We start from the raw sequence: 13,174 nt of genomic DNA, 5'->3' as shown, positions 1-13,174 counted from the left end.
GGCCACATGACCTGGAAGCTATACGCCAGCTCCCTCGGCCAATAATGCGAGATGAGTGCGCAACCCCAGAGTCGGTCACGACTGGACCTAATGGTCAGGGGTCCCTTTACCTTTACCTTTATTGATGTGAAACGTTTTTTAAAAAATAATAAAGTAGTGTGGATTTGGAGGAGATGTTAGCATTGTACTGGTGATTTAAAATGTGCACCGCCCTGACATTAATTCAGGTTGTTAAGCAAAACCACAACCAAAAACAAAAACAAACTTGCTGGGGGTTTTTCTGCTAGGGGGGGGGGGGGGCTGCGCTCTCTCTCTCTATAAGGCCTTCAGAGCCTTTGGAAACGAGGCTGCAAGTTCCGCCCGCAGCCTGCAGTGGGCGCTGCTGCTACTCCCGCTGGCTCGCAAGGGACAAACCTGGGACTTGGAGCCTCTGTTTTTCCTTCTCCATCCACATCTCCTCCCTCGGCTCCGCTGGGCTGGCTTCTTCTTCTTCTCCTCCGCCGCCGCTGGGCTGGTCTCCCCGCCGCCACCGCCCGGCCTCGAGCGTAGCAAGACGGCGAGGGCGAAGAGCGTGTGCCAGAGCCGCGGGGAAGGCGAGAGAGGAAGGCGCGCGCGGAGGGGGAATGCAGCGACGGGAGGCGTGAGCCGCCGAGCATGTTGAGCGGGGCTCCGCCGCTTCTTCTGGGTCCATCTTCGCCAGCGGCGCTGCCAACCCTCCCTCGACCCCTTTGGCAGCCGGTACGCGCCCTCCTGAGGACGACGACGACGTCTAAGATACCCTGAAAGGCGGGCGGGAGAAAGAGAGGTCCAGATCCCCAGGGAAGCCGCCTCTCCTTTAACCCGCCTCCCCCCCTCCCCTCCCCTCCCCGCCACTTCGGCTTCAACATGAATCAGGCTGCTCCCTGCCGCCGAGGGGAAATTTAAAAGCCGTAGGAAAGCGACCCACAGCAGATCCTTGGTTGCCAAGGTAAATTACGATCGCCCTTGCGCAGCGTCCTCGCTTCCTCACCCCCCCCCAACCTCCAAAGCTTTGTGGGGCAACGATGCCTAGCAATGCATGACCCCCACCCCCCCGCTTCCCCACGTTAAAGGGACACGGGAACTCATTAAATCGGCTATTCGGTTCCTTAAACCCGGCGAGCCCCAAGCAATGTGTGCTACTCCCTTTTGTGCAATGGGTACGAAAAGGAGGAGCGGGATTCGGATGAAGCAGCAGCTCTTGTCTTCCCCCTTTTGTTATTCTAGGGATGCAAATGAGTTGGAGGAGAGCGCCAGGCGACGAACTGGATCGCGGGCGTCGCCGTTGTAAACGCGCCCTCGGCGCGGCGTTCCATTCGGAGCGCAGCTATTTATTTGCATGCGGGGCCGTCGTGTGTTTGGGGAGGAACGGGGCGGGGGAGGTGCGCGCGTTGATTTTAAGCGCGGGGAGCGTTGGTTTGCCCGCCCGCCGGCCGGCTTCCCCGGGGGGCCTGCGCCGGGAGGAGAGGAGCGGGGTTTGCGTGCTAAGCGGGGCGCTGCGAATCGGTGCCGTGGGGCGCGCGCGGAGGGCGATCGCTAAGCAACGGGCTGGGCAAGGGATGGCGCTGCCTGGCTCGCTGCTGCGCCGCTTGCCCCTGACCCTTGGATCATGAAACTTGGGAGCAGGAGTTTGCCGCCGGCGGTCGCGTCTTGCTGCACGCTGTTCAAGGGCGAGAGAGGGGGGGGGCGCACTTGAAAATGGTTGCACTTGAATTGGCGATCTGCAGAGCTAGATGCCGGGGCTGAGGTCGCAAGTTTCGCGTATATTCGAAGAATGGGATTTGATTTTAAAACTCAAAGCAAATAAATGATCTTGCAACCAGGCCCCGAAGTACTTGGGGAGAGGAAGGTCCGAGGGGGTGTCTTCCCAACACGACCTGCATTTTAGGTTGGAATCTACATCCACTTCCCTGGGAGTGTGCCCCGTTGAACTAAGAGGTGCTTACTTCTGAGTAAATGCGTCTAGGGTTGCACAGGTAGTCTTTCAGCTGCTCCATGCACTTTCCTCTTGTTCCACAAAGGGGTTGAGGCTGGTTGGGCCCTAGGGATGGGACTGGAATCCTAAACTCTCTGACCCACTGAGATCAGTAGGTTAGAGGTTTCAGGCTTTGCCTTTGAGTTGTAGATGCATAGTCCCCTCCCCAACAACAAACTAAAAAGACAGCAATACTTACACATACTTCCATTTAGGCTGTGTACACACTATATCTTTAAATCACATTCAGAGCACGTTCTTTTGCTCAAAGAATTCTGGGTGGTGTAGTTTACCCCTCACAGAGTTCCATTTCCCAGCAGCCTTGACAAACTACAGTGCCCAGAATTCTGTGAGGGGGGCAAGTGTGCTATGCATGTGCTTTGGAGATATAGTGTGCAGAGTCACTTAAAGCCAAGTAAATACTTTGGCATAACTGAGTTGTGGCTGCATACCCATCATACATATAAAGCACCCACCCCGAAACAGAATATTGGGGGAACAGTAGTTTAATGGTGCTGGGAGCTTTGTGAGGGGTAAACTACAGTTCCCATGGTTCTTTTTGGCTCTGTATGTGCTTTAAATATATTTAAATATAATGTGCTGCCATGGAGTGCCTGAGAACTTGCATGTTACTCATCTGCACATCTTTCCAAAGAAAAATCAAAGGCTCTTGCTTGGATGTGAGACTGGTTTCATCCCCATGGCATTAGCAAGACCTGGCTGGTGACAGAGAGAAGGGAGAGTGCTGATTACAGGCATCTTTCCATATTCCCAGTTAGTGCATGAGTGTGCCATGCCCTCACAGCTGCATTGCATGGCCATACTGGTCCCGCACAAGTCCCCACCAGCACTGCGTGAAAGCAGCTGTGGAGCAGGCTTAGGTTCCCCACGTTTCTGGGCTGTGGGGATTAGAAGTGCTAGCACAGCCTTAAGGTTGTGGTCCCTTAAAATTAAAGCTCCTGGATGGGAGTTTAGTGTGCCCAGGTGGACTTCGAAAGTGAAGCTCAGCTTTGATTGCTTGTTGAGTTGGTTGAACATGTTGCCTGCTGGATTTTTTCTTAGGAAGCAGCGGTCCTGTCAATAGCTGTGTTTCCTTATCCTAAGCACAGGACAGGCTTGCACAGCTTGAAACCTACTTTCTGAGACTCTGATAAACCTTCTGTTTTTGCAGGTCAGGATGAGACTGCTAGAAGAGCAGTGCTGTCAATTAATCAGCAGGATCCCCCCATGCACTGCGTTCATGATGCAAGTTATGTAGGGAGGGTTGCTAAGTCTCTCCATTTTTAGTCGAATCCACTTCAAGTTTAATCAAAGGATGCATTTCACTTATATTTCCCAAAGCTCATTAAATAAAATTATATAGCCTAACAATGCGGTTATACGCTTTTATTTATTTTATTTAAATATTTATTGACTGCCAACCCTCAAAAGATACCGGGTTGATGTATAAAAGTGTCTGTGAAATTAACTCACACAGCATACAAGTGCAGTTTAAAACCAACAAATAAGCACAGCCAAAAACAACAAGGCAGACTATAGAGAAATCCTTATGTTGCAGTACCAAGCACACTTGTATGCACTTAATTTCCATTGAAACCGGTGGGGCTTGCATACAAGGAGTCACGTTCAGCATCATTAGGGAATCATCGTACTCTCTTCCTCAAAACAGTTGTCTTGAAACTTCACTGCTGAATTTGAGAAATATTTCTCTGGAAAGGATATTTTTATAAGGTGGGAAGGGAACTCAGGTACATCTGTGTTCCCATTTTTTATTTTGCTTTTGCTGCATAATCCTACAAGTCCCATTTCGAAACAATGCCATGCTGTTCACAGGTAGCAGATGAGTGTGGAGGGTGGAATATCATTGCTTTTAAAGGCGGTCCTTTCAAAGGCTGGAGGATATGGGTTCAGGGGAAAGAGGGAAAGTGGCCAGCAGCAGTAGCAACAAGAAAATCTGTGATACACAGGAACTGGAAATGGCTTGTATCAAGTGAGTCTGGAGAAGCCATTAATAACATACAAACAAACAAACAAACAAACAAGGTTCTTGCCAGCCCATCCGCATGAGGTCCCAGGGTGTGTTACAAAGATTTAAAAATAAAATATTAAAATCAGTTTAAAACAAATGTTAAAAGACGTGTTCCCCTCCTTGACAAGGCTATTCCTTCCTCTATCCATCCTTTTTACCTGTGAACTGGGGTGGGGAGTATACTATTGCCTTTCAGCTGGGACTTCCAAGATTATCCTGCAGAGGTTATAAGATGGAAGGGACTCATAGATGGTGTTAGCAGGGGAAAGGAGACCTTATTTTGTCTCCACCACCCATCCAAGGAGTGAAGGGCATTTTCATACATGAGACTTAAAGCAGATTTCTGATATAAATGTAACTTTAGCCAGAATACCACTACTTGTTCTGAGTGTCTTTCCTCCGCTTTCTCTTCCACATGAAGAAAGATCAGACATCTGCATAAATAGCGCAAAAGCAGCCCAAAGGCAATCTAAGCCTCCTACATGAAAGCTTTCAGAATCTGCAAGAGCCAGTGGGGTGTATTCAATGTAGACCACAGCTGGTCTCTGTGTGGGAAGACCCAGACTTGGCCAGAAAGTTCATTGACCTTGGGCCAATCCTAATCCCTCAAACCAACCTGCTTCTTAGGGTTATTGTAAGAAATTAGGTGGCCACCTATTTTGGAGTGCTTTTGCCGCCAGTTAAAAGCACATGTGTTTATCCTTCACTTTTAGTCCCAGATGCCTTTGGCTGTTACTGTTGTGATGTCTTTACTGATGATTTTAGCTTCATTGGATTTCTGTATTCAACTATTTAGTTTAGGATAAACACACAGGGAATTAGAAGATATTGAACTGGACCAGTATACCTGAAGGAGCATCTCCTCCCCCATCATTCTGCCTGGACACTGAGGTCCAGCGCCGAGGGCCTTCTGGCGGTTCCCTCACTACGAGAAGCCAAGTTACAGGGAACCAGGCAGAGGGCCTTCTCGGTAGTGGCACCCACCCTGTGGAATGCCCTCCCACCAGAGGTCAAAGAGAACAACAACTACCAGACCTTTAGAAGGCATCTCAAGGCAGCCCTGTTTAGGGAAGCTTTTAATGTTTGATGGATTTCTGTCTTTTAATATTTTGTTGGAAGCCGCCCAGAATGGCTGGGGGAACCCGGCCAGATGGGCGGGGTATAAATAAATAATAATAATAATAATAATAATTATTATTATTATGCAGCCTAAACAATGGGGAAACGCTTTTGAATCTATGCAGAATGTTTCCTTGGACCTGAAATTGAGATTGATTCAGCAAAAATTGATATTTATAGACAAAATACATGAGATTTGAGAACTAGCAATACTTAAGTACAATGATACAGCATCTCTCTTGCCTGCTTCTCCTGGCCTGGAGTCCTTCACCGCCTTCAAAGGAGCCTCTTGAGCATCTGAATGCTGAACTCCTCCTCCTCCTCCTCCTCCTCCTCCTCCTCCTCCTCCTCCTCCTGGTTCAATCCTGTTTTGCCCCCAGATCAGTTTGTAAATACAGGTTCAATTTCAGTTTGACATCCTGCTTCAAATGTTGATGGTCCTGTGGGTGAGGCAACAATTACCGGCAACTCATTTTATCAACAGCAAATATATATTGATATATATTGCAGTTTATCCCTGATTCAGCCATGCTTTCTGGTAGGAAGATGTCTGGATCATATGCACAACAAATACACAACTTTACATTTGTTGGGCTGTAAACTGATACTCTGGATAGACCCCCCCCCCATAAAGCTAATATTCATAGTTCCTTGCTGTTAGGAAATATTTGCAAGAATATCTGAATCACGACATCAGCCGTTGTTCAAGCCCTGTTTTAAAGTGACAAGTTGTCATGTCAGATAAAAAATTGCACCAGGGTTTGGGAATTAGGTATGTGCCTTTCCAGTGGAATAGTTCATCTTAGTCATGAATAAGCGTTACTATGCAGCTTTATACTGTAACTGATGACCAGCCTTCCCTTTGGGAATCAGTTTTGCCTTGAAAGCACAGAACTGTAGTGGTGTGTGTGTTTAATTTCCGGGGGGGGGGGATGCATAAGAACTAGCCATTTGTCTTGCTACCTAAAGTCATAATGATCTGCGTAAGCATCTCCCTAGCAACAGAATTTGATGTCATAAATAGAAGATTAAGGAATAAGATGAAAGATAAGCCACGGGTTTTTATGCAAAATTGATTATTGGTGAAGCAATATCCTGCCATAGCAACGTCTTGGGCGTTATAAAGAGGGGGTTTGTTTAAGGACTAGGCTCTAACCCTGCACTACTTCAATTCAGTGATGTCCTATTCATTCCACGTACAACAGCTTTTCCATTCACTTCCCTGGAAGGGCAGAGGGATATATGAGCTGAGGGAGCTGTGGGATAAATGGGGGAACCATAAGCCAAGAGGAATGTGTATCTTTGTGGTCATTAGCTTACACCAGCAGGTGAAGCAAAGCAGTGTAGTGATGGTGGGGGTGGGGTATCTTGTCTGTGATCCTTGGAATGGGAAAAATAAGGATTTTATGATGAGTAGGTCCCTATTTTCACCTGTGAAATGTTATAATCAGTGCTTGGAGCTGTGCTGGTTATACTGAACTAGCTTTAGGAGCTGCACCTACACAATCCATCTGCATGTGTGCTGTTTGTTGTCCAGCAGGGAAAACTTCCATGTACACCTGCTTTCACTCACACATTGCTCTTGCTGGGATCTGACAACACTTGTTTACTTTCCTGCTATTTCAAAGGAAGAAGCATGAGTAGAAACCCATTTTACAGATGCTAAAAGACTGACTTATTCCAGGCCATACATTTCTGCCATAATCCCAGAAATGGGGCTTTAGTCCACTTCTTTGTTTTAGCTCAGCCCTGGTTCTAAGGTATCCTAAACCAGGGATCAGCAAACTTTTTCAGCAGGGGGCCGGTCCACTGTCCCTCAGACCTTGTGGGGGGCCGGACTATATTTTGGAAAAAATTAATGAACGAATTCCTCTGCCCCACAAAGAACCCAGAGATGCATTTTAAATAAAAGGACACATTCTACTCATGTAAAAACATGCTGATTCCCGGACCATCCGCGGACTAGATTTAGAAGGCGATTGGGCCGCATCCGGCCCCCGGGCCTTAGTTTGTGGACCCCTTTCCTAAACTATGTCCCATTTCTTTCACCCTGATCCAGAAAAGGAGGTGCAGGCATAGAAGCAGATATTACTTGCTTGATCAGGAACTACAGACAAATAAATGCTGTAATCTGCGCGCACTGTATTATGTTCTATCAGTTGTCCATCTTGCACTACAATCCCAGGCATACCTATTTGGGAGTAAACTCCACTGAACTCATTGGGACACACTTCTAGTTTAGAACTGCATTGTTAATGTGTATCTTCATCTATGTTCTGGGGTAGCTCATTTTACTAAAGTTGGATCAGTGTTTGAATTTTAAGACAAAGACTCTGCACACACTTCCAATCTCATCCACTGTCATCTACCATATTAATGTCTTTATTTTAATGGCCTCTGTTTTTAGATGTGGAATTCATCATGGCCATTAACTGTGAAATGTTCTAAACTGGTTGGGTATTAAGCCCCTAAAAATACATTTTTATTATACGCTTGATGCATAGCAGTATGTTGATGTCTCTCAGTCCACTGGCATAAAATAACAGATCGTGTTCTTTGAATCTCCTTGCTAAATGATGATGAAACTATTTAGACTCTGCCAATATTGACTTTATTTTTGCATGGTCTGATGCTTTTTCTAATGTATTGTCTATTAGCAAAAGTAATGGCAAATGTTCCCTTTCTCCTCTCCTCTCCTTTCTAATTAGGCATGCAGTCATGATGGAGTTGAATTTGTCTGTTGTATTGTCAACTCCTGGAAAAGAATTAACTTCCTGATTGTCTCTTTCAATAGAAGTAACATCCATGGCCAAGTAGATGAATATGGACCACGGCACTCCTCCACCACCCCAATACAAGTCAAAGAAAATGTATTAATACAAAGCTTCAAAGTGAAACTGTTTCTGGCTAAGCATTAATGTAATTACATTGTGATGGGTCAGGACACTGGGTTTACCTTAAGAACGGTTGACCAAGTAGAGGCGAGCGAATGAGCAATGGCGCAATCATTTCTGCAAAACTTTGGAGCCAGCAAGATCTCTCCTTAGGAGGAAAAACCTAATCTCTTAGATGCCAGTGGGTACTGGGATGCCTGGACTTCTGTACCCATGGATATGAGGCTCCTCAAGGTGGTGGCGATTATTCTTTTGCTCTACAGCCTCATTCTTTGGCTCTCTTAAGACCCAAGATGCATATTTTTGGTTCTATCCTTTCATACAGATTTCCAGCCTTTTACTCACTTACACTACGTGTGGTATGGGCAAGGGAGCTTTTGATTGGCAGGGATGTTTTTGTAGGAGAAATGGAGAAACGTCACATATGCTGTCATGTTGACTTCTGTGTTTAAGATCATCTGAGGAGGTTCTGTTAATGGCGCCCCCTTATCAGAGTCCATCACATGTTCTGCTTGCAGGGTTCCTACAGGCATCTTGTTGGCAACTGTAAGAACAGGATGAGCACTGGCCTGATTCAGCTGCCCTGGTCTTCTGTTCTTAACAAGACTAATTAAGTCTTCCTCAACTTGTTGCCTGGCAGCTCCCATCAGCCCCAGTCAACAGCACTAAGCCCAAGTTCAACATTACTTTCTTCTAAGCAAATTACTTGCTTCTAAACAAATACTACAAACACACCCTGTCTCATCCAAAGAAAACAAAAATCTTCTTGCCCCTTGGCAAGGCAGTAAGCATGTGTTTAGACTCAACTTTGCCAGACTGTTATTTCATCAGTGTGATAAAAATATTTCTGCATCTCATGCCTTTCAGGGATTATATGATAGAATAAAATTCCTGAGCACACTTTTTGTCTTCTACATCTATGCTTATTATTTGATTTTGAATGTATCTTTCTGTATTTCTTCCTCTGGGTGACCCATTGAATAATGTTCTTCCCTTTTACAGCCTGGGTGAGAAGAAGGCAGTTCATAATGGCCCAAGGATCCAGTGACATGGAAACAGCTGATCAAGAGGAGAGCTCTCCAAATATGATTGTTTACAGAAAAGTAAGACATTCAGAGTCATTCATTACTTCTGTGCCAGCTTCTGAGCTGGATGACTATTTACATGTTTTCAGAAAATAACTTGCTGCATAATCCCATACATGTCTACCTTGAAGTAAACCTCAATGAGATCAATGAGATTTACTCCCAGGTAAGTGTGCATAGGACTGCAGACTTATTTTCCAAAGGGATTATTCAGCTTTTTTACTATAAGATTAACGGTTTTCTGTAGTTTTTGTCTGTACTTGGGTTTGCTACCTGTAAATTTAAAAGGAAAACGTAAGATATCACTGACTGCTAGTAAAATAGGTTGAATTAGATTCACCTTTGTAAGAGTCTGTTGTAGAACTGGTATTTTGGTTTGCTTTTTTTAAACAGTAGACAGCCACAACCAAGCTAACTGCAGTTTTTGACTGACTTCATTGGAACCTAATTGGCATAAATCACTGTACTTTGACTTAGGACTGTATTCAATATAGTGCTAAGCAAAACATTCTGTCAGCGCAAGGATTTCTCCTTACACAATGGAATGTTCTCCACTTCTCCTCCCCCCTCCCTACGTCTGTTCTTGGGGTTCCTCCAGCCTGTCAGAGCAGGTTTGGGGCTGGCAAAGGGCATGCACTGGAAGAGGGTATGAGAGGGATCCTGTTACAGTAGCACTAATGTTTTCAGCTGAGCAGCTATTTAGTTGAATGCTGCCCAGAGCCGGCCAACTAAAAGGATTTGTCTTCAAGTTGAAGGTTCCAAAATAGTCCCATGTAGTCAGTATAAACCACTCTACGAAAAACATTTTCTCTTCCTTCAATTTCCAAAGAACGGGCTATCTTGGAAATGTTTTGGCACACATTTGAACAGAGATGTTACTATAATGCAGTATCCTACTAGTTGATAAAGAAAACAGTAGAAGTTCAAATGCACTTTTCCTTATGACCATGAAAGTGGCGATATATAAAATTGGCCTGCAATCCTTCGCTCACTTAAACTGGAGTAGGTCCCATTGGCTTCAGTGGGACTTACTTCTCAGTAGACATTCACAGGATTGCACTGGAGGTGCAATCCAGGTGGCCTTGCTGTGCTAAAGTAGCTGTAGCATTTAACCAGGAGGTGGAGGGGAGGGAGAAATGGAAAATGCACCAAATGGTTCTAGGCTTGTGCATCCCAGTTCCTGTTTGGCGTTTTAGCAACTGCATCCACTGTAACAGACTTTTGTCTGCCATTTGGACTAGCGGAAATCAGCATGGAGACCACCACAGCTCCTGTATACAGTATGTGTGTGTATCAGATATCCAATTCACATACTTAGTTGGCATACCGGGGGATGGGGGAGGCAGAGGAACTCTGCCCTTTGGAAACCTCATTGTGCGGTGTGTGAGATCTTGGTCATATTATTAAAGGCACCTGTAGGTTGCTTACCCCCAATCAAAAGTCAAGAAGACCAAGCTGTTGGTTTTAACCTTTCCTATTATTACCAGTAAAATTCTGTAATGCAGCCTAGCCTTCAGTAAAGGCTATTTTATCTTTCCATAATGAGATAGCAGAAATCCCCTTGTGGGGACTGTTCTATTTCAGGTTTTATATGGGAAGCCAATGTTTTGAAAGCACTTGCCCCCAAGTTAACACATCAGGCACTATGTCAGGATAGCACAAGACTTCTCTCTGGTAATTAAACTGTTGACGCGGGGCAGCTTCCCCATGGAGTCCTTGCTAGCAATCTGCACCTTTTTATGTATAGCTAGAAAGAGTACAGCCCTTGTATAAGAGCTTTACCACTACATAATGCAAACCTTTTAAAAAATGTAATGTGAAATGCACTATCTGATTCAAGACGTTCAATGTTGCATTAGAAATACTTCAGGAGGTAGATTTTAAAGTTATATGTGACTGAGAGCATTAATTTGTACATTAGTACTTGCTCATATACAAAGAATAGGGTTTTTTTAAAGCAGAAACTAAACTAATCTAATTGCTTGCTTTAAACATAGCAGGAAATTCTCTTCAGTGCTGAAAGTGGAACTTACACATGAATCTGAATCAATAATCTTGTTTAACTACAGTGGTGCCTCGCTAGACGAATTTAATTCGTTCCACGGGTCTTTTCTTATAACGAAAAATTTGTCTAGCGAATCCCATAGGATTGCATTGAAATTTTTTTGAATTTTTTTTTGCCCATAGGAACGCATTAATTGAATTTCAATGCATTCCTATGGGAAACTGCGATTCGCTAGACGAATTTTTTGTAAAACGAATTCGTCTAGCAAGGCAACCTCCGCTAGAAAAAACCTTTCATTAAGTGGAAATTTCGTTAAGCAGGGCATTCGTTAAGTGAGGCACCACTTTATATATCCTGATAGAAGTGCTGAGTTTCATTAGGCTACCATTGTCAAGCACAATTTTTCTTTACACAAACACAGTATGAATCTCTATGAAGAGGATTATATTTCAGGTTCTGGTGCAGTTGAAAATGAGTGTTAATATTGGGCAGCATCATATATACTGGGAGGAGGAATGCTTGATCCTCTGGATGCTATTTGGGTTCCAGTTCCCATCATCCTTGGCCATTGACCATGCTGGCTGAGGCTGATGGGAACCAGAGTCCAGTAGCAACTAAAGGGTCACAGGTCCCCCACTTGTAATATACACATGCTGAATATTTATTTCCACGCTATGGACTGTTGATGTGCTGTATAGAGTCATAAAACCAGGGAAAGCAAATGTGCTTTTCTCCAGATGTTGCTGGGGTCCAACTCCCATCAACCCCAGCAAAGCATGGCCAACAGCCAGGACTGATGGGAGTTGTAGCCCAGCGTTGACTACCCGCACATCAGACTGTCTAGGAGTCATGAGTGGTCAGAAAACCTTTAAGACAGTAATCTCTTCATCTCCCCCAGATTCTTGTGTTGCTGTATGTAGGACCCTGCCCTCTTCCAAGGCACATGCAACAAAGGTTAGCTTTCATTTGAAGTGAATTGGGTTGTATTGGGGCCCAGTGGAAGAGCTTTGAATGCAGAAGGTCCCAGATTCAGTCTCGAGCATCTCCAGATCGGGCTGGGAAATATCCCCGTTAGAAAACCTAGAGAGCTGCTGCCAGTCAGCACAAACAGTACTGATCTAGATGAACCAATGGCGTAACTTGGTATAGGACAACATTCTCTGCTCCTCTTGCTTCTTTCCATGTCTGTCACTGTGAGCATGGCAGAAGATGGGCAAATTCGAAACAACACAGGGAGGATGCGAAATATTTTATTAAGCAAGCAGTAAGAGGTAACATCAATTGATTTTTCATGACTGTCACTTGTCCTTGAAATCTAAGCTATACTGATAGCTTTGCTCATTTGAGTATTATTTCTCGGATCCAAATGGTCCAGGGCTTTCGCTTTCCTGCAATCAAACTCATAAAAATAAGAGATTTGAGGGCCATGCCAGAAAGAAGCCTGCTTTTGTGCCATCTGGCAGAAAAGGCCACAGAACAAATCTTGGCCTCTCATTATCAGAAAGAACTTTCTAATTTTGAGGGAGTTCAGGGGAACTATTAAAAAATGGCAAAGGATTTGGGACAAATTGTATTTCAAAATGATATGTGTGTATGTTGTAAGTATGAGTAATTAATCTGTTTAGGAGCAGATAAACAGTTTGGGGGGCTTGGCCCAAAGAACACTGGATACTGTGAACTCACATCCACCAATAAAAATGACTTGCATTTTAAGTCCCTTAAGATTAATGTCCTGTTTGTGTTATCTGCTGTAGAGGCTTATAGATATTTACGTAGAAGTTCGTTAGGTCCGTTAAATGGAGGCTGCAATCCTATACTGCAGAGATAGTCAACATGATGCCATCCAGTTGTTTTTGGATTCTAACTCCAGTCATGCCTGACCAATGTCTATGTTGGCCGGGGCTGATGGGAATTAGAGTCCAACAACATCTGTAGAGTGTCACATGGTCTAACTCTTTTGAACTCACTTACCTTGAACTCGTTGGAGTTTCTGAGTAGAACTTGAGAGTATTTTGCTGTAAGTGGATGAATTCATATGAAAGGAGAACC

The 13,174-nt window shown here is 44.7% G+C and overlaps 1 protein-coding gene across 1 annotated transcript in view; it reads left to right on the top strand.

Annotated features, from left to right (window-relative positions):
• Positions 1–420: 420 nt before the first annotated feature.
• The window catches only part of RGS6 (regulator of G protein signaling 6), a 202,662-nt gene continuing 189,908 nt past the window's right edge, over positions 421–13,174 (top strand). Inside the window, exons 1-2 of the mRNA XM_060273710.1 lie at positions 421–967; positions 9,038–9,138. Coding sequence (XP_060129693.1) covers positions 9,064–9,138 — 75 coding nt within the window. The 5' untranslated portion in view covers positions 421–967; positions 9,038–9,063. The remainder of the gene's footprint in view (positions 968–9,037; positions 9,139–13,174) is intronic.

This window comes from Zootoca vivipara, chromosome 1, assembly GCF_963506605.1.
Source record: "Zootoca vivipara chromosome 1, rZooViv1.1, whole genome shotgun sequence".
In the NCBI taxonomy this organism is placed as follows: domain Eukaryota; kingdom Metazoa; phylum Chordata; class Lepidosauria; order Squamata; family Lacertidae; genus Zootoca; species Zootoca vivipara.
This window is presented reverse-complemented; position numbering and strand designations above follow the sequence as displayed.